Source organism: Scophthalmus maximus, chromosome 5 (assembly GCF_022379125.1).
Source record: "Scophthalmus maximus strain ysfricsl-2021 chromosome 5, ASM2237912v1, whole genome shotgun sequence".
Taxonomy (NCBI): domain Eukaryota; kingdom Metazoa; phylum Chordata; class Actinopteri; order Pleuronectiformes; family Scophthalmidae; genus Scophthalmus; species Scophthalmus maximus.
The window spans coordinates 11,183,644-11,202,208 of NC_061519.1; the positions used below are offsets into that span (position 1 = coordinate 11,183,644).

The 18,565-nt window shown below is 44.6% G+C and overlaps 2 protein-coding genes and 1 long non-coding RNA gene across 8 annotated transcripts in view; all 3 read right to left on the reverse strand.

Moving 5' to 3' along the window:
- Positions 1-265: 265 nt before the first annotated feature.
- Positions 266-2,649, reverse strand: LOC118311771 (SH2 domain-containing protein 1A). Of its 3 annotated transcripts, none has more exons than XM_035635899.2 (4): positions 2,353-2,649; positions 1,190-1,250; positions 971-1,097; positions 266-762 (listed from the first exon to the last, which is right to left on the reverse strand). In XM_035635899.2, exons 1-4 carry the CDS (start codon positions 2,502-2,504, stop codon positions 743-745), a joined length of 360 nt encoding a protein of 119 aa, XP_035491792.1. In that variant the 5' UTR covers positions 2,505-2,649; the 3' UTR covers positions 266-742. The 3 variants fall into 3 exon arrangements, with proteins under 3 accessions (XP_035491792.1, XP_035491791.1, XP_035491790.1); XM_035635898.2 differs by having other exon boundaries at positions 266-690; positions 2,353-2,646; XM_035635897.2 differs by having other exon boundaries at positions 266-711; positions 2,353-2,644.
- Positions 2,650-4,317: 1,668 nt separating this feature from the next.
- LOC118311769 (uncharacterized protein CXorf38) lies at positions 4,318-7,461 on the reverse strand. The gene is made up of 6 exons (XM_035635892.2): positions 7,157-7,461; positions 6,176-6,310; positions 5,735-5,857; positions 5,039-5,188; positions 4,649-4,828; positions 4,318-4,547 (listed from the first exon to the last, which is right to left on the reverse strand). The coding sequence occupies exons 1-6, from the start codon at positions 7,367-7,369 to the stop codon at positions 4,437-4,439; spliced, it is 912 nt and encodes a 303-aa protein (XP_035491785.1). The 5' UTR covers positions 7,370-7,461; the 3' UTR covers positions 4,318-4,436.
- A 1,792-nt stretch (positions 7,462-9,253) lies between these two features.
- The window catches only part of LOC118311772, a 38,960-nt gene continuing 29,648 nt past the window's right edge, over positions 9,254-18,565 (reverse strand). For 2 of the 4 annotated variants that reach the window (XR_007030735.1, XR_007030736.1), the window contains 5 exons: positions 16,330-16,984; positions 13,003-13,871; positions 11,378-11,457; positions 10,974-11,044; positions 9,254-10,200 (listed from right to left, as the gene is read on the reverse strand). This is a non-coding gene — a long non-coding RNA (uncharacterized LOC118311772). Of the gene's footprint in view, positions 10,201-10,973; positions 11,045-11,377; positions 11,458-12,816; positions 12,918-13,002; positions 13,872-16,329; positions 16,985-18,565 lie in introns of all 4 variants that reach the window. The other 2 variants (XR_007030737.1, XR_004794066.2) reach the window with 2 other exon arrangements.

Consider the following 18,565-nt stretch of genomic DNA (forward strand, 5'->3'; position numbering starts at 1 on the left):
GTCCTTCATTCATTGATTCATTAATTCTGATTCTATTTGTAGAAGGTGGTCCAATGGCAGCAGTTTGCAGTCTTTATTATAGCAGCTTATCTTTTTGCTTTTGCTTTGCTTTGTTGTACGTGCTTTGATAAATAATTTGCGTACGTAATGTGAGATAAAGGGGTTGTCCTCAACTCTTGGTAGACAAAATATTATAATACATGACCATAATAACCTCAGGACCCATAATGCAGCAAGCTGCAGAGAGAAGTGTCAGGAGACCAAGACGTCTTAAGCTTTTATTGGTGCCGAAAGCCACGAAACGAGAGTTAAGCAACAAATGATACACTGTATACACAGACGCAGTTGTGTTAATATACACTACGTATTGCATTGTAATATACAGCGTCACATCCATACATCCTAACTCTTGTCTTTACATAAGTCCTGCGGTAAATCCCACATTACCTCTGTCCCACGAGAGAAAAACTGACCAAAGACACAAGCTGTTTGTATATATCGGCCATATATATATATACAGTATAATTCATGAAAAAGACAGTATGTTAGAATACATGCAGATCCTTGATATGCCCCCTCTCTCATCTTCAGTCTGTCCACCTGATCAGCAGCGTTGGTCTGCCACTCCAGAGGCCCAGTCTCAAGTGACAGAGCCGCTGCTGCTGCTGCTCATTTCCATGTAGGCAAACTCTGCAGAGGAAACAGCTGGAGCTGTGTGAGAGTCGAGCGAGCAGCTCATGAGTTACGAAAGACATTTCACAGCTGGAAAAAAAAAGAAGGACCCTTTGATGTGCCACAAAACACAAAAACACACCCTGAACGCACCACATGTGTCTGCACGTGTGACCGAGTGGACCAGATTCAACTAGTTCAACTAGATTTAATAATAATGTATGCTTTTTTTCCCTTAAATTTGAAAGGTAAAATACTTATTTGTGTGTGTGTGTGTGTGTGTGTGTGTGTGTCGTACCTTGTATCTGGGTTCTGTCCAGTGGATCTAAGAGGGGAACTGTTCTGACACCGGAGGCCGTGCCCGTTCTGCAGCTCTCTATGAGTGTTTCCAGTGTCCTAAATCTCTGCTGCCCGACTCCTGAATTCTGATAAACAGACAGACACATCATAAATATCGTACCTAACCATACCCAACCCTAATATACACTTTGCGATCTGCGTGCAGATGTTCACCAACCTCAAGACACCAGCCGTCGGCGGAGCCCACGAGCCTGTATGTGTGCACAAACGGCGTCTTCCTGCAAACACACATTTCGGTGATTTAAATGTGTTCGCCGCGAAATGTGCAGAATCTGTTCCGACGGAAACTTTGTAGAGGGTAGTCAGACTGGTTCAGGTCTCCACAGGTACAAAGTACAGTCATTTGGTGTTTTAATTGTCATTATTTCATATTTCTTTCTTTTCGCCATTAATTGTGTTTATCTTTCTGAATTCTGCACAACTGAAGGTGGAATTTGATGTTTAGACTGGAGCCTTGTTGACGTATGACTGTGATACTTAACAGAAGACGCAGTTTACTTTTAAGAAGAAATACTGACACCCCAATGTACAAATACCTCCATTGGGAGCAAAGGACCTACATTTCAATGCAAAATATCACAAGTAGTTTTTGTTCCACACAAAAATGTCCACCGTGTTAGCGGCATTTTTATTGCCGTAGCTATTTGGGGTAGAGCTAATTCTAACTATTTTGGATAGCTGCACCCAATGGTTCTCAACCGAGGGGTCGGGACCCCTCCAAAGGGTCACAGGATAAATCTGAGGAGTCGAAGAGGATTAATGTGAGCAGAAAGAAGGAAAAAAAACTATGTTCTGACATGCACATCTGTATCCATTTGAAACAGGGATTCACAAATCAAAAAGGTTGAGAACATGGTTAATAATTAACAATGTATTTCATGAGATTGCCATTTATTTAAAATAAAGAGGCATGGAGGTATAGAATGGATACGCTCGAGTATAAGTGCCTCAAAATTGCACTCATGTACAGTACTACAGTAGTAAATGTGCTTGGTTACTTTCCACCACTGTTCGCAGGACGTCACAGGACATTGTGCTTGTCTCTAGTAAAAAAATACTGTAGACACAGAGGAACCGACTACGTGAATACGAATGATCCAACAACACCACGAGGGAGCAACGCAACTGAAAGAAAAAAGTCGTTTTGGCCGCAGCGACTCACAATGAGTGCGTTCAACCGTGAAGATGTGACCCAAAAAGTGCAAGAATACATACATACATTAATTTGATATTTATCAAAAAACAGCTTCAGGTGCCCCATTTTAGATTGAAATGTTTGATTTCTCTCTGGTGCCACCACACACTCACAGCTCAGCTCACCTCACACACAGACAGTAGGCCCCCTGCATGGTGTCGCTGTCTCTCAGCAGAAAGCTGCCGTCGCGTCCAAACCTCTCCAGCAGCCTCTCCGTGGCCTCGCTTCCAATTCTGCCGTAGTACACGGACTGGACCAGCATCCCCTCCTGCTCCATGTCGCCTCTGGGGCAGGCAACCAGTGCGCGTCTGAGACGGTGAAGGTGCAGCAAGACGTGGCAACAGCGGGAGTTAAGAGTGTGAGAAGCAGGAAAAGCTTTTTCTCAGTTTTCACACCCTTCTGTCATGCAGCCGCAGCTCACATTGTGCACTTTCTGAACTAAACAAAGGCCTATTTGATCTTTGTTGTGACCTCTTACCTCAGCAACTGTTTTGCAAGTCACAAAAAAAGGAAAAAACAACAGCCCTTGTGCGTAAACAATCGTTTATCTTTTATTTTTTTCACACAGTTTTATGAAAATACATTCCATATTTAACTGGTCACGTTGCTGTCGTAACATGGCACCTTTAATTTGATCTAATCTCAATGAGCAGGTGTTTTTCCACAGCCTTTTCGTGTACATGAAATGTTAGGACACCGTCAGTTGCACTCTGGCAGCAGAAGCTCCAGGACTAAATCAGGATGTGGTGGGTTGCTGACTGACACCGTTGAATACTGCACGCGGTATAAATGTGGTTTGTGACAGAACAAAAAACAGAGACAAAAACAGAGAACAGTGATATATTGTATGTGTACAGACATTGACCCAAACATAAACCACCAGTCAAACCACCCGCATTGGAAAAAGACCCATGAGCTTTTATTAAAGAGCATTAAGCTTTAAAGCCTGAATATTATTCTGGGCCCATTGGGGTATATGGTCGTGTGGCATGAGCTAAATCGGACGGGGTTTCCTTCGTGTTGCACTTGTTTGCTCCAGAAATTTAATTAAGGTTGTTCCGTTTCTCCCATCTTGGTTTTCTGTGGTATGTTTAGCAAGATTCCCAGTGGTGGGTGTTGGAGAGTTTAAGCTTTTCAGAACAAATACTGACCTGGTGGATTGAAGTTGAACATGATGGAATGATAATGGTGTCGCAGGGTTTGGTGGGATCGACGGACTCTGGGAGGGAAGAAACGGACAGTGAGTCTGATGTCTTTAATCAAAGTTTCTCGACAAGACCTTATCTGACTGCGAGCAGAGAAGTTAACTTGTGCTCGTAAACAGGACACATCCAGGGAGAGTGTAGCACACCAAGGTCATATTTTCATTTCTTCATCGGCATCTCAGTGGACTCTTACTGAGCGAGACACCTGGACTCTTCACAGCAGCTGTGATTGAGTCCCTGGATTCGGCTCCTCGTCGGGTGTTAACTTCTCCTTTGAATGAGGTCTCTTGGTGGCCCATGGATCCATGTAGGCCCATAGCAATAACATGCAGGTACATTTTCAGAGCGCTCGAACGCAGTCATAATTTAAAAAGGAGGGCCACTCTGAATAATTCTTTTTCTAGTCGCCTTTCAGAAATTAAGAAAGGCTCGTTTCAAGAGGAACGCACCGAGTGATATCACTGTTATAGTAAGCTCATATTAAATGTAGAGGTCAGACCCACCCGTGGCCAAGTCAGGCGACGCTTTCTACGATGGAGCTCAGTGCAGAGTGACCTTTGGTAGACAGAGTTTGATGGGGCTTCTTTTTTTTTTTTCATTGAATAAGGTCATCAGAAGTTCTGGGACAACTCACCACATGGAGTAGACCATGAAAAGTTCACAGGGTGGAACGCTGTAGCATTTGGGCTCACCTGACAAACTGTGGCCACCAGTGCAGCCCATGTCTATATCTCTCGCTGTCCCAGCTGCCCGATCGATCACCTCCCCGATGTCCTCGATGAAGGTCTTGGAGTTTCCTGGCTGGACTCTCCTGGCTAGCTCCACTATTATACTGTTTTTTTTTAATTTACATTTTCAATTAAATATATATGCACATACAACCTGTGACGAATGCCAAGATCTTTAATTTCAATTTAGACCCAGATCTGTTTCAAGATAAAAAAAAATAAAAATGCATAGTGTTCAATTTGCTCCTCGTTCTCCTTTTCACGTCTTCCTCCTCCTTATTGTCTGGCCAGCAGTGAGTCGATGGTCTGAAGCTCAGCAGAAAACCTTATGCCCAAATCACTGTTGAACCGCAGGAAAGCGCCAAGGCTCTTCAACTGCTCAGTGTCCTGACAGAGGGGACATAGGGCCTGTTAGGATCACCGGACATGTTTCTTTATGTTTGTTACGTGTAAGTGGTACATAGACGTCTGTTGTGTACTCATCGCACCCGTGTCTTTGCATCGTCATCGTCGACATGCAGTAACTCCTGCAGCCTCTCTTGTAGCAACTCGGCTTCCCATTGGCTGATTGGGTGGTCGGCGGTCGCCGATTCGTGGACAGCATCGAACTTTAATCCGTCCAGTCGGTCCGAACCAGAGACACACACTGACAAATCAACGGTCAGCATCTGTACAAAACATGCACAGCAGTAATGTGACCGAGTGCTTCTCAACGCTGGACATATATTGTAGCAGCATTAGCATCGGCGCGCACACACACACACACACACACACACACACACACACACACACACACACACACACACACACACACACACACACACACACACACACACACACACACACACACACACACACACACACACTCACTCACCCACCTCATCTATCTCTTGTGAAGCTGTTGCCATCTGTGGTACGTGGCTGAACTGCAGCACAAAGTGTTTCAGAGTCTTCTGGTAACGTCTCATCCAGTCATCTTTCATACGGAACTCACAAGAATGCATCAACTCATTCCTGTACCGGATCACCTGGAACCACACACATGCGCACACATGCGCTCACACATACACACACACACACACACACACACACACACACACACACACACGTTGGAAAGTTACAATTAGAAAAAAGTTGGAGAGGAAAAAAAGGACATATCGATCTCCAGCAGTGCTCCGCACCATCTAAACAAATACATGTCACTTTTGTTTTGTATTCACACCCCTCCAACTCTTAACCTCTCTACTTAACACACTACGAGCTTTGTCTTATCCATGGTGTTGCCAGGCAACCAGGAGGGACTCCAAGAACTTTCTGCGCTCAGCCAAGAAAAAGGCCGAAACAAATTGTACACTTTTGCCATCTACAGATTCAACAAATAAAGGATATGACATGTTAATTAATTAGTGAGGTTTATGAGTTAAAATAGTGTTCGAACAATTTGCCAGTAGAAAATGTATTAAATTTCAGAACTTTAACCTTGACCCTGCAAAACATAATGCCCCTCTGGTATATATACATGATACATTATACCCAACCAGTGTATGTCCTTCTTAAACAATGTGAAGGTTCACCTCTCTCACTAATTTTGGATCCACAGACTGGAAACGGTCGCAGCAGTTGATGAGGTTGAGCAGGGCAGAGGCGTCACACTGATCTGCCCCCTTCACTTTCCCCTGACCTCTGGGCATGTAGGCCTAACAGGCCGACAGAGGGCGAGAGATGGAGGGAGACACATTCTGGTTAATCTTCAGATCCTTTGCAAGTGCTTAAGATACATTTTTCTGCCATATTCAAAATGCTGTTATTGGCTGATGTACCGTGGTACATTCGACTTGACCACGCGATAATGCGCCTTTCAAGGGAACCAAGGCAGCTTTAGAGACTGTGGAAACTAAAAAATATATATCCAAAGGATGTGTGTATTGTAAATATGCCAACACGGTGGTTTGTAATCACTGAATGTTATCTGTAGGTCATAACTGAGCCACATTTCCCATAAGGTGTGGAGGTACCTTGGCCACCTCCCAGTAGTCTGTTCTCCATGACGGGGGGCAACAGTTGTCCCAGTTCACGGTGCTGCCCGGTTGCCGGTGGTGTCTCATGATCGCCGTCTGCCACCAAGTGCACACCCTGCATGCACAGGAGAGCTACACACACACACACACACACACACGCACGCACGCAGACACACGCGTTCACGAACATTTTACATCAGTTAGAGGCCATAGTTGTGAACAATATCTTTTCAATCTATATAACCTCGAGGTTGTGTCTACAGTGACGTGACTGAGAGGATGCATAGCAAATGACCTTTTGTACTATGCATGTCATTTTCTGACTCTTTGTTGTGACTCCTCGCTGTCATATGATATCATAGATCATCATACTGTATAATCTCTCCAGCCCCATTATTTTGATATCCTCGAAAAATTGTATTTCAGATCGCATTTGTCTTGATCTTGACCTTCGACCAATCAGCTCCAAAACTTTGTCTCACTGAAAATAATATTCCCACCAAGAGCTGCAACAGTTAATCGATTACCAAATTAATCGGCAACTATTTTGATAGTTGATTAATCAGTACAAGTAGTATTATGGAGAGAGAAAGTCAATATTATCTGCTTCTTAAATGTGAACATGTTCTGGTTAATTTGCCCCTCTGTGACAGTAAACTGAATATCTTTGGTGTCGGGACAAAACACAGCATCATCTTGGAGTTTTGGAAAACACGATCAAATCAACATTTTTCACCATTCAACTAATCGAGAAAATAATCGACAGATTATGAAAATAATCCTTAGTTTGCGCTTGCGCACACACACACACACACACACACACACTGTAAAATCAGTGTTGCCCAACTTTGTTTTGTCTTAACCCAGACACGACTCAGAACTCAATCTCATCTATCAAATACACACACGAAGTGAGAAGTTAGTTAGACCTCTGTGTGTGTGAGTAATGAAGTAACGAGACGAGGCCGGGTCAGACACCTTGTTGCCTCTCGGTCTGCACGCGTCCGTCTCGCAGCGCCTCCGCAGCAGCGGGTCGCCGCGGAGCAGGGCCCCGTGGAACTCTCTCATGTGCTGGCTGGCGAAGGGGAGCAGGCCGCTCTTCAGGATGAGCAGGCAGCGTCCCGCTTTCAGCCAGTTGGTGTACTCGCCGTCGTTCAGGCGGGCCCGCAGCTCCTCTCGGCACGTATACATCTCGGCCTCCTCACTTCCCGATCACTGTCGAAACATACTGTCACAGAGACAGACGCGTCCTTCTCCCGTCGCTCCGCCCACTCGGCGACTGTACTCACACTGGCCACGAGATGGCGCCGTCGGCTTCAGCAAACTGCGCGGTGTGACGGTGGAAGACGGACTGCTCTCAGAAATGAATTGCAATCATACAGCTTAGGGACACGGGGACACCGTTGCACTGTCTTCCTCTGTTTCTTGTTTACATTCACTTTTTAAAACGGCTCAGAGGAGCCTGTGAGCCTCAGGACCCCTGCTGGTGAAAGGTGGCTGCCCCTACACCTGCTGCTGGACCAGGGGTGGGGTCAGGGCTTGTATGACCCACAGAGCACGGTCACAGGGCCGAGCAGCAAAGCAACTTCTATTTCTTATTGAACTACCACCTTTGAAAAAAAAATTCCTCAGGAAACTCCCAGAGCCGATCCCCACATTGTCCTGAGGCATCAAGAGCTGAGACTGTGGGCGTGGCGGAGGAAACCTTTTCTCGGGACACTCCGAACGACGTGGCTCCAAAGGACTCAAGGCTGACTCATGGGTGCAGCCCACAACCTCAGGGCTGGTCAGTCAATGTTACCATAATGACTAATGGCACGTGTGCAGGTATGGAGACGGCGGCAGCTGCGTCTCTAACGGTCGACGTTAGAAGCTGTGCAGGCTGCTTTGTCCAAACTAGCCTGAATCCCGATCAAGTCGGGCGTACAGCATAGCTTGGTTAAGCATTGCAAGAATTTCATTCAAAAAAGATTCATATGAACTTCAACAGCAACACACTGAACACTTTTCATAGAAACTATTTCTAGGGAAGTTCGTCTGACAGTTCTGTGGGTTGGCGGTTTATTTTTTTTTTAATGTTTGTTGTGGATCATTGGCATCAATTGATTCTTTTGTCCACTTGGGGGCAGTCTTTAAAAACAAAACATATCCCAACATTGACATATTACTGTAACACCTTAGCTGCCGATTTACATAATCAGCAAACACAGACAGAGTTACCTCAGTATTCAACCGTTGTGTTGCTGATGTCCACTCGATGAATTTAAATCTAACATTCACTTGTTTTGCCATGTTTTGGTCTCCACATGACTCTAGACTGCCACATGCTCTGCTGCATGTTCCGGCTGGTTGCTACCTTTTTTTTGGAGCTGTCTTGCCGAAAAGTCAGGTCAGATAATCCATACCTTTGTTCAACAATACCTGATCCCGTAACCGGCTGGAGTGCATTGTGCCACCCTGCGGCAGCCCCTCACGAAAGGTGGCATCACCCTGCTGCTACACCTGCTGTTTGCCTGTGAGGAGGAGGGTTTGGAGAGCTAGACGTCTTGGCCGGCAGCTGCACGCGCCGACTTCCCTGAGGCTGCTGCCGGAGGTGTTCATCAGGGAGGAAACTGGAGTTTCTGACAGATACATGCATCAACTGACACTATAGGGGCTGGCAGGAGGGGAGAATCCACTAACCCCTTTCTATTTCAAGCCTGAGCAGTATGGACGGACGTGTTGAGAGAAAACACGCCTTATAACATTTCGACAGCCATTGACGTTACACCATCCATTGCTGGGTCTGTTTGTGTTGCTCCCTTGCTGTATATTTTCCCTCATTGCTGCAGAGATCTCTCCAAACTCAGACAACAGCGAGATATTTTCAGCACGGCCGCATGTCTCGCTGCGCAATAATCACTCAGCCATACTTCCGACTTCCAGCAGCAAATGTCAGGTGTTGATATTAGAATCAGAGAATATAAGCCTCTTTACAGAGCTGCCAATTTATATTGAGTTATCATCCTATACAAATATACTGAGATGTCAATATATGAGCTGACTGGGAAGACTTCCTGAAAGCAGGACCACCACAAACCTATACTGTCAAAATGTGTGAAACAGCCTATACGGGATGTGCCAAACATCATGGAGTGAAGATATGATACAGAAATGGGGAGGCCAGCGAGTAGGCTGACTCGGGGGGAGAAGGGCAGGTTCCTGTTCTCGCGCGACTGTCCGTCAGTCTACCAATTGGGCAAAGGCGACGAAAAAGAAAACATCTCAACCACTATTGCCATGGCAATTGCTTATTTTTGAATGTCACCCCTATTTTTCATATATTTTTTAAAAAGCTGCACCGCTAACAAAAAAACACTGCACTCCTGGTGATGGGACATCAAACCCGAGACAAGTAACAAAAAGCCTTGGAGACAGCAAGAAGGGAAAAGTTAAAGTTTTTTAGCAAATGCTAGCAGCATGCCCTTGAGATGGGATAGGCCATGTCCATATGTCCACCGCTCTGATTCAAACTGAAACACTGTTCCTCTAGAAATGGGTAGACATTCAGAACGCTCCGACAATGTAAAAACAAGGATAAGCGCCATCTTTATCTAAATATGTTGTTATCCAACAATATCTGCAAAGGTAACGACATTCCCATAAGCCGTATTGGTTACAAAATATAGTAAGCCCTGTCTACAACATATATTTTATTTATGTATCGGTAGCGACTGCATTAACTGTGATTGTGATTAAGTCATTTTCATTAGTAAGTATATATGATATTTATGTCTTTTTTTCAGGACTAAGGCCAGATGTGCAAGGACAAACAACTCTTTGAGTCACTGTAATTGTTTGTCTGTCTTTTTTATTTATTAGCTCTTTGATTGGTTACCGTCTGCCCAGTGCATGCTGGGACATGCTCTATAGCTCCCATGGCCCTAACCTGGAAATAATGATAGAAGGACTCAGGAGAGAAAGGTGAGTAGAGTACTGTGTTGTTGTTGTTGTTTTAACTGCATACAGGCCTCGAACTGTAGCTGAAATAGGCAGAAACAGTGACAGGATTCCCAATTAAAACATATTCCATTACAATTATGAAAATGAAAAGACATTTGTGTTGTATCGAATAATTTCATCTTAACATGAAAATTTAATTAGTCTTTTAGGGTGCGCAGAGAAAAACAAATATCCCTCTATCTTTGTAATTGGATCTCTGTGGACGATAGTTAAAGTAGATTAGACGCCCTGGAGTGTGTGTGTGTGTGTGTGTGTGTGTGTGTGTGTGAGAAAGAGAGAGAGAGAGAGAGAGAGAGAGAGAGAGGGAGGAAGAGATTGAATGTGTGAGTGTGTGTGCATAAATGAGCCCTGTTCAGCAGTCAGACTGTTGTGTCAAGGGGACGCAACAATATTAATGTGTGCGCACGTGCGTGTGTGTGTGTGCCGATAGGTATGTGCAAGAGTGTGGAGACGTGTACATAAATACATATATGCATTGTGTGTGTGTGTGTTTGTGTGTGTGTGTGTGTGTGTGTGCGCCCGCAATCCCAGCAGGGGTTTTTTTTTTTAAGCAGAGGAGATCAAAGAGACATTAGTATTCTGAAATAAATCACATGCCCAGGCCTCACTGTGTGGGTCCCCAAACACACACACAGGAGACACACACTCTCTCAGTCTCATTCTCTCTGTCTCCTCCTTTCTCTTTCCCCTACCATCTCTCTCTTCAAAAGACAGCAACCCCCCCCATACTCCACCATCATACCCCCTCCCCGCTCTCCCCGGCCTCTAGCGGCCTTCAGAGCTATCTGCTTACCAGCTCCGAATCCTTTGTTACATCCTTTCAGTTTCTCACGTTCCAACTTCAGCCCCGTCTCCTCCCTCCGTCTGCAAATAAGCAGGAAAATGCTTTGTCAGAGAAAACTGTTGTTCGTCGCGGAAAAAAAAGTCAGAAACGCAAAGTAGGGGTTTTTGACAAGTATATCCTTAGGGAGAGACCTCTTATTCTCTCTGCCCCCCCCCCCCCCCTCCCTCTTCCACACCTCTTTCACTCTGCCTCTCTTTCTCCAACTCTCTTCTATGCTCAGCAGTAGAATGATTCTTGTTTTTTTCTTTTCCTTTTTTCCCCCTCAAGTTTTTGGTACGTGAGAAGTTTGAGCAACGTGTGAAGAAACGTGAGCAATTGTTAGACTTTTGATAATAATGTCACGACTCACTCACGATGTTCAGAAAGTAACGGGGGCTGTTCTGCGTCAGGCGGACTTCACTTTGCTCTGAAAGCTGGCCGCTGCTTTTGGCGGCTGGAGAGAGAGAGAGGCAAATGAAGAGGAAGAGGAGTCAAAGGAAAGGATTGACATGGTGTAGCTGGGAGAGGAAGAAGCTCATTTTTTTAGCCAGAGAATTAGAATGAGTAGAACATAAATGCCCCCTGTAGCTTCCTGACAGTTACAATACCAATGAAATCCAGGGTTTTCTTTTAGCTGTGTGTGTGTGTGTGGGTAGTGTGTGTGTGTGTGTGTGTGTGTGTGTGCGCGCGCAGTCGCTTGAATTTTCATGTATGTGGGCATGTGTGTGGGATGGATAAGTTTAGGCCAATGTCTATATACTTACTTATGTGCATGCATGTATCTGTGTGTGTGTTTGTGTCATTTTGATAGCCACCCACATGAATATGCAGATCAGTTTTAGAGAGCGTATGTGCTCAGCATTAAAGCCCACTCTCCACTGCTGACCCAATTTCACACTGCAGTGTATGTGTGTGTGTGTGTGCGCGTGCGTGTTTGCTTATCAATGCATTTCGCCAAGCTTGGAAAAACCATGTGGTTAAGGCAGACGTGCCTGTGTGTGTGTGTGTGTGTGTGTGTGTGTGTGTGTGTGTTGGCCTATGAGTGTTTATAGTATTCATGAAGCAAAAAACATATGCGATAAGTCTCTTCCAACACATACACACTCACAGTTAGCTGCGAATAACAAACACTCACATTAATACACGCTGACCAAAGCACTTGCCTCTGCACCCATGAGCTACGTTGCTGCTTATTCTCAATCTCTGTATTCTTCACTCAGAGCCTACTGGTTTACTTATACTGGTTTGCTATAGCGCATGCCTCACTTTGATCCACGTCCTTTGAATTTGATACTGTTCTATAAATTGGTGAAAAGATTAATGGGATGGTTTGACATTTCAGGAAATTTCAGATCACTGAGAAAACGGACACGTGTATCTCATATGTATGTGAAGCTAGTTGGTTGGTGTAACATAGCATAAAGACTGCGAAATGCAGTTATATGTTGTATTATATGTACAAAAAAATAAGTTAAACATCTCCTGTTTTATCTAAATCTTTTAACATTTTGGGAAATAATGCATATTTGCTCTTTTTGAGACTTCCCTTTGTTTTTATGCTTAACTCGACTCTGGCTGTAGCTTTATATTTATCAGAATGATATGAGTGGTGTGTTTGTCATCGTTTTTTGTTTGGTTTGAGTTATAAACCTGAATAGTTCGACATTTCTAAATGCAGGTTAAAGCCGCAAGGGGGTTAGCTTAGCTTAGCATGTAATCAAAGCACTGTTTCTCGGGCAGGAAGTAGTCAGGCACACGAACCCCATGAAACCCAAACTCAGATTTTGTACAGCTGAGGTAAACAAGATCTAACGTGTTAATTGGAGAACTTTAGAGGAGCTGGAAGGCAAGTCAACTGTTCCCTCTGCTTCCAACTCCAGAAAAAAAGTCATCAAATGAAGATGGCAACTGCTCCTTTTAAGATGAGTGGATTTGGTGACTCACACGTAACACCTGGTCAAAGAGGTCAAACAAAATGCAGCAGTGTGGCATAGTTTACCTTTTGAAACAATATGGTGTGAACATTACATCAACGAACTTCCATGTCGTCAACTCAGCAGTGCCAGTCAGCAGAACGGGGCAGGACGAGCTGGCCATTCCCCAAGGCGTCCAGCAGATGGAGACGTTGAGTGGAGGGAGGCGCAGTGGCAGAGCTGAGGTAATGGCTCTCTGGTCTATTGTTCCCTGTATTCTTCCTCACCCTCCTCCTACCTCTGCGTTTTGCCTTCCAGTCTAACCCCCCCCCCCCACCACCATGGACTTCAAAGGAAGGGAAGGAACTAGAAAATAAGGTGAATTAATTTGCCCCTCTACTCCATGCCTACATGTTGCTGCGGATATGCTTTTTAATTGCTTGTGCTAAATACATAACCTATTTTTGTATTCATAATACAAGCCTAAATGATGATCTGGTTAGAATCTATGCAAATGCTGGAAGCCCCTCATAAAACATTTACATTACCTCATGAGCAAAGCACCTTGAAAACAAGTTGCTGCAATAAAAGAGGACACTGCAAAGTACAAGCGCGTCCAGCTCACGGCTTAATAAAATCTGGCACCCGGTGCCGCAAACTCTGACAGACATTCCTCAGCATCTTTAACCCTCAACCCAGGAGCCTCGGCGCTGACTGAACTCTGTGAAGTAGATCAATGGGAGGATTATCGCAGGACCAAGATGCCAGTTATAGAGCGGCTCTGTGCTGCCTCAGTGAGGGGAGAAGATTGAGAGGCTTTCCTTTGATCTTGTGCTGGCACATCTGAGAGGGCCCGCTGCTGATGATAATGATGCGCAGAGACCCAGGCCGGGGCTCTGCCCCGCTCTCACTCCCATTCCTATACTGGCGACATAAAAGGCTGGTCTGTGGAGGCCTGAACGGGACAAACAGATTTAGTCAGCCGGATTTATTCCAACAAATCTATTTTTCTTTTTTTTCTTTTTTCCTGGAAAGGAATGTTATTGATGCAACAGTAGTGTGTGTGTGTGTGTGTGTGTGTGTGTGTGTGTGTGTGAGTGTGTGTGTGTACTCCAGTTGTTTCCTCTGTCACATTAGATCCAGCTGAACACCTCTGTCCTCTTTCAAGGACACCCCTCCCTCCTGCATGTCTCCGTCCCTCAGCCTCTCTCTCTGTCTCTCTCTTTCTTGCCCAGACACACACATGCACACACACGCACACACACGCACACACACGCACACACATACACACACACACACACACACACACACACACACACACACACACACACACACACACACACACACACACACACACACACACACTCGCTCTTTCTCTCTCTCACTTTCTGTGACAGGCCATGGTGCTGGTGATGCCTGCTGACATTCTGGACAGTAAAAGGCTTAAGGTGGATTGTGTCTGTGTGTGTTTGTGTGTGTTTGTGTGTGTGTGTGTGTGTGTGTCTAAGGCAGATAGAGAGATACTGTAGAGGGAGCTCACAATTCTTCCGCCGGTGTATCTCTGCCTCTTATCTGAGTGAGCTCTGTTGTCACACAAAGAATCTCCATCATTACACCGAGGTCTGATTCTTAACTGTTTCTATCCTTTTATTGCCCCCTTTTTTGCTGTTATTGTTTGATGTGTTGCCAGAGCTCGAAGATTATGATAATAGGATGTGAGGTCAATAAGCTCTTAATTAGTGCTAAATGGGAATTAGATTAGGCTTTTGCTCATTTCAGTAGCTCCAGTTAACCAGATTAGCACAGTGTGGATTAGGCCCAGGATGAGGACAGAGCAGCCGAAGGTTAGCGAGGGAGAGGTGGACACGTCGACCCTTAGGTCACATCCACAATGACCAGGTGGGCATTGTCTGATTGGCAGCCAGGTTTGAGCAGAGTTAGTTGGATAGCCTGTTGGCTGCTGAGCAGGGGCAACACAACGCTATTGGCTGGAGGCAAGACGGTTCGAGGATACATGGTGATACGACGCAGACACAAGTAGTTTGTGAGGACAAGTTTTCATTGCTTCTCTGACTCGCTGCTCCTCCGCAGCGGAGCCTATACTCTACCTCCCTCACACAGTCATGCTCGCTCCGCTCCTCCGGTGCTCTGTTATTTCTTCACTCCTTAGTCTCTCATCCTTTTTCGCTCCTAAAGAGCTTTTCTGTTCAACTGACCTCCTATCCACTTCATTTGATGGGCCCCTGCTAAGAGGACTCCATCCACTCTCTCTCACTCCCTCTCGCCTCACCATCTCTGTCTCTCTCTCTCTCTCTCATCATCATCCCTCCCCGCCATCCATCCCTCGCTACCCCCCGTCTATTCCATGGCCCAGCGTGGGTGGCTGAGTTTAATGAATTCTCTTTTCTCTCTGCAGCCAGGCACTGATTTCTGATTGTGTAGAGGTGTGTGTGCTAAGGGAGTGTGTGTGTGTGTGTGTGTGTGTGTGTGTACTTTACCCACTCTCTCTCTCTTGCTCTCTCTCTCTCGCACACACACACACACACACTTTACTTACTCACTTTCACTGCCGTGACTGTGATCATTTCCCTAGTCTAAATAAATCTTGACCTTTGTCCCGATCAAGGCTTCATGTTGCACTTCCTTCTTCTTAAAGGAGAAAGTTGACGGTTTTAAAATAGATTTGCCACAGGATGTGTCTGTTGGTGTGCACACCCCACCTGCCGTCTCCTGCAGCCAGCAACGTGAGTCAAATGACTATTTGTCCTCTGCCTGTGATGTCTTACTAATGCACGGGGGAATAAAACAAAATAAAAAGCCTGTGTGTCTGACGGGACCCTGGTTGCTTTTTAGTTGACCATATTTGAAGTCGTAACATAGATCTAAGATATAGTTTGTTTGACTGACGGAATCGCCTACAGGATATGTGCGTGAGCAAAGTCAGTGTGGCATTTTGTGCCAATGAAGCATCTGCAGTTGTGTAATTAGAAGCAACAACTCGGATGTAAACATGGTCCAGTGTGTTTTTTCCTCTTGCATTTGAATGAATCAGTCTTCACATTTGCATGATTGAAGTCGCCAGGGGTGATGAAGAACCGGTCGGGATCGGCTTTTTTGCTAATGCTGCTCTCACAGGTCAACTGCTACAGTAAACAACTTCCTCAGTAGATAGTTTGGCCAAACACAGGACGATTGTAAACTCCACCAGTGGAAACCTGTCATCAGGCTCAGCCACAGCATTTGCTCCATCCTCTGCCAACCGTGGCAACACCACCCAAACCATCAGACCACCTAATTTGCTGATGTAACAGCACCAATAAAATGTGACTGGTGGAAAAGCAGGTAGATGCTTACTAGGATAACGTCATTGGTGACTAAAGCATGGAGTTTAAGGTGCGTCAACTCATTCTTACCTGCTATATTATTTCTGGTCAAGATGGGTGTTAGCAGCAGATCAGAAAACGACCCTCAGGCCATCAGCAAACGTCCCAGTGGGCTTTTTACCACTGGCATGAGTTGAACCAGGCAGCGATGGTTGCTGTCGTCCCAGTAGCGAGTCATCCCATTCATCGATGGCCATGTCCTGATGCAAAGATGTTGCAATTCTTCATTTCCCTCTGGATAGTCCGTCGTACTCCCTCAGCTTATCTCCAGAAGATCCTGGAGGTTGTAGCAGAACTTTGCTGCACAAAATGTGTCCTTTTTTTAACTATAGTTGAGGACATGTTGAACAACAAAAGCACTAAAATGTTAAAAGATATCTGCAAGTGGCTACCCCCAACCAAAAAATAAAAATAAAACATAAAAAAAGATCTTAATTTATATCGTCTACAGTACAAACATATTTTGACTGAAAATAGACATTATCAAATTAGAGTTTAACCAATAGACTGTTTATAAAAATAGATGTAGTCACCGTGTGTGGAAAGTGAAGCAGATGGGGAAGTAGACAGAGGTGTAAACATATGGACATAAAATACCACTTCATACGGTCCACTGTGAATGATGGGAAGGTATTATTGGAGTATGGTCCAACTGACCAGATGGTAGCAGATTTGATGATCAAACCTGCAACAACATTTAAGTTAGTTAAATTTGCTAAGTTTATGTTTGGAGATAACTAAAAGAAAAACCCTAGAAAGGTGATGATATTTTCTCCCTTTTTGATTGGATGTAAATGTAATGTAATGTTTTTTCTGTTTGTAATAATGTGAGAGCAAGTGAGGGTGTTAGTATGGTAAAGTATAGTATGGTGCTCTCAATTATTGAATGTTTATTTGTGTTTTTATCAAGGATGAGCAAACTTTGTTTGTGATTTCATTTGTGATGGACGCTGCCACCTGTCTGGTGGGCGTGGCTAATAAAAGTCCTCCTGCACGCAGCTGATTGCAGTTGCAGTGTGAGTGACCTGAGAAGCAGCAGAACGTCTCTCGTCTTTTCTTTTTCCTCCAAGTTTCGGTGCTATGGAATTTGGGTGCACAACGAGTAACCGCTGTAACGTGCTGCTCTGCCAACAGCCTGAAATCTGTAAAATCTGCGTTTAGAAGTCTATGAGAAAATTACTCTACTTCTCAGTTGACTTATGAAGTCAGTAAAAAAATTTCCTGAGGAGTTTATGGTCTCAAGTTTCACGTCTCCTTCAATGCAGCCTGACGATCATTTAGTAAATTTGGCGGTATATGATGATAAAGCATGGTATGTATTGGGACGTGGATACAGCAGGATTGACAGCTAGACTTTCACTATACCCTGTCATTATGCGAGGGCGGATGTTACTGACCTGCGTCTGCCGTGGTGAAACTACAAATTTCCGAAAATGGACTACAAAAGTGCAGCGTCTCCATCAGCATGTCTCAGTGTGTGTTACCACCTTGTGACATCACATGTAAATGCTTCATATGTAACAGTTACTTACATGATGAAGTGCGTCTCTCCTGGGTTAGGAGAGACGCTCTCTTCTTCTTTGAATTAAATCGTTTACGCTTGTGCGTGTCACGTCATGTTGAACCCTGCTGCCGCAATGAATTGTGGGGCATCTATTTTCTCCTTTCCTTTCGCATAGGAAGGTCGAGTGTAACCTATGCTAAAGGGGATAGGAAAGGAAGCATTGGAGCTCCTTTTTCTTAGCATTTAGAGAATCGGAACAGCTCTTATCATGGCTACTGATGAAATACTTCCGGGTCATGTCAAGATTTATGAAACTTCCTAAGCAAACAATTGGACCTCACCCCTGGTTTCAAAAAGCCAAGATGGCGCACTCTGACCAAATGTTTAACTGGAAGCTCAAAAACCAATTGGTGAGGTCACAGTTGTCATTCACAAGTCCAGGTATGTGGTTCGCTTAAAGTATCTCCTCCTCTCCCCTGGATGATAAAATTTAGTCAGACCCTTTTTAAAACTGTTATTAATATTGAATCATTCACACAGAACATTTACTGTACTGGTTTTAATGCTTCAAACACCAACTGTGCTGGGGTTAACTGACCAAGCGTAATCGAATTGAGAGATGGCAATTTTTTGGACCAAATGATAATGTAGAACAAACAGTGTTTGAATATGTAGAAATACATTTTATTCTGGTCCACTAGTATCAGGCATAAGTGATTTCTTCCTCCGTTACTACTTTATTGTACTAGGTTATTATCATAT

What these genes read in the sequence shown, in the direction of transcription:
- LOC118311771 (XM_035635897.2), bottom strand. Translation starts at nt 2,504, where the DNA reads ATGGAGCAGGAGGGGATGCTGGTCCAGTCCGTGTACTACGGCAGAATT. An exon ending in GCCTACTGTCTGTGTGTGAG is followed by an intron (nt 1,251 to 2,352) that starts GTGAGCTGAGCT and finishes GTGTGTTTGCAG; the next exon opens with GAAGACGCCGTTTGTGCACA. An exon ending in GGACAGAACCCAGATACAAG is followed by an intron (nt 712 to 970) that starts GTACGACACACA and finishes ACTCTCACACAG; the next exon opens with CTCCAGCTGTTTCCTCTGCA.
- LOC118311769 (XM_035635892.2), bottom strand. Translation starts at nt 7,369, where the DNA reads ATGTATACGTGCCGAGAGGAGCTGCGGGCCCGCCTGAACGACGGCGAG. An exon ending in ACTACTGGGAGGTGGCCAAG is followed by an intron (nt 5,858 to 6,175) that starts GTACCTCCACAC and finishes TCGGCCTGTTAG; the next exon opens with GCCTACATGCCCAGAGGTCA. An exon ending in ATCCAAAATTAGTGAGAGAG is followed by an intron (nt 5,189 to 5,734) that starts GTGAACCTTCAC and finishes GTGTGGTTCCAG; the next exon opens with GTGATCCGGTACAGGAATGA.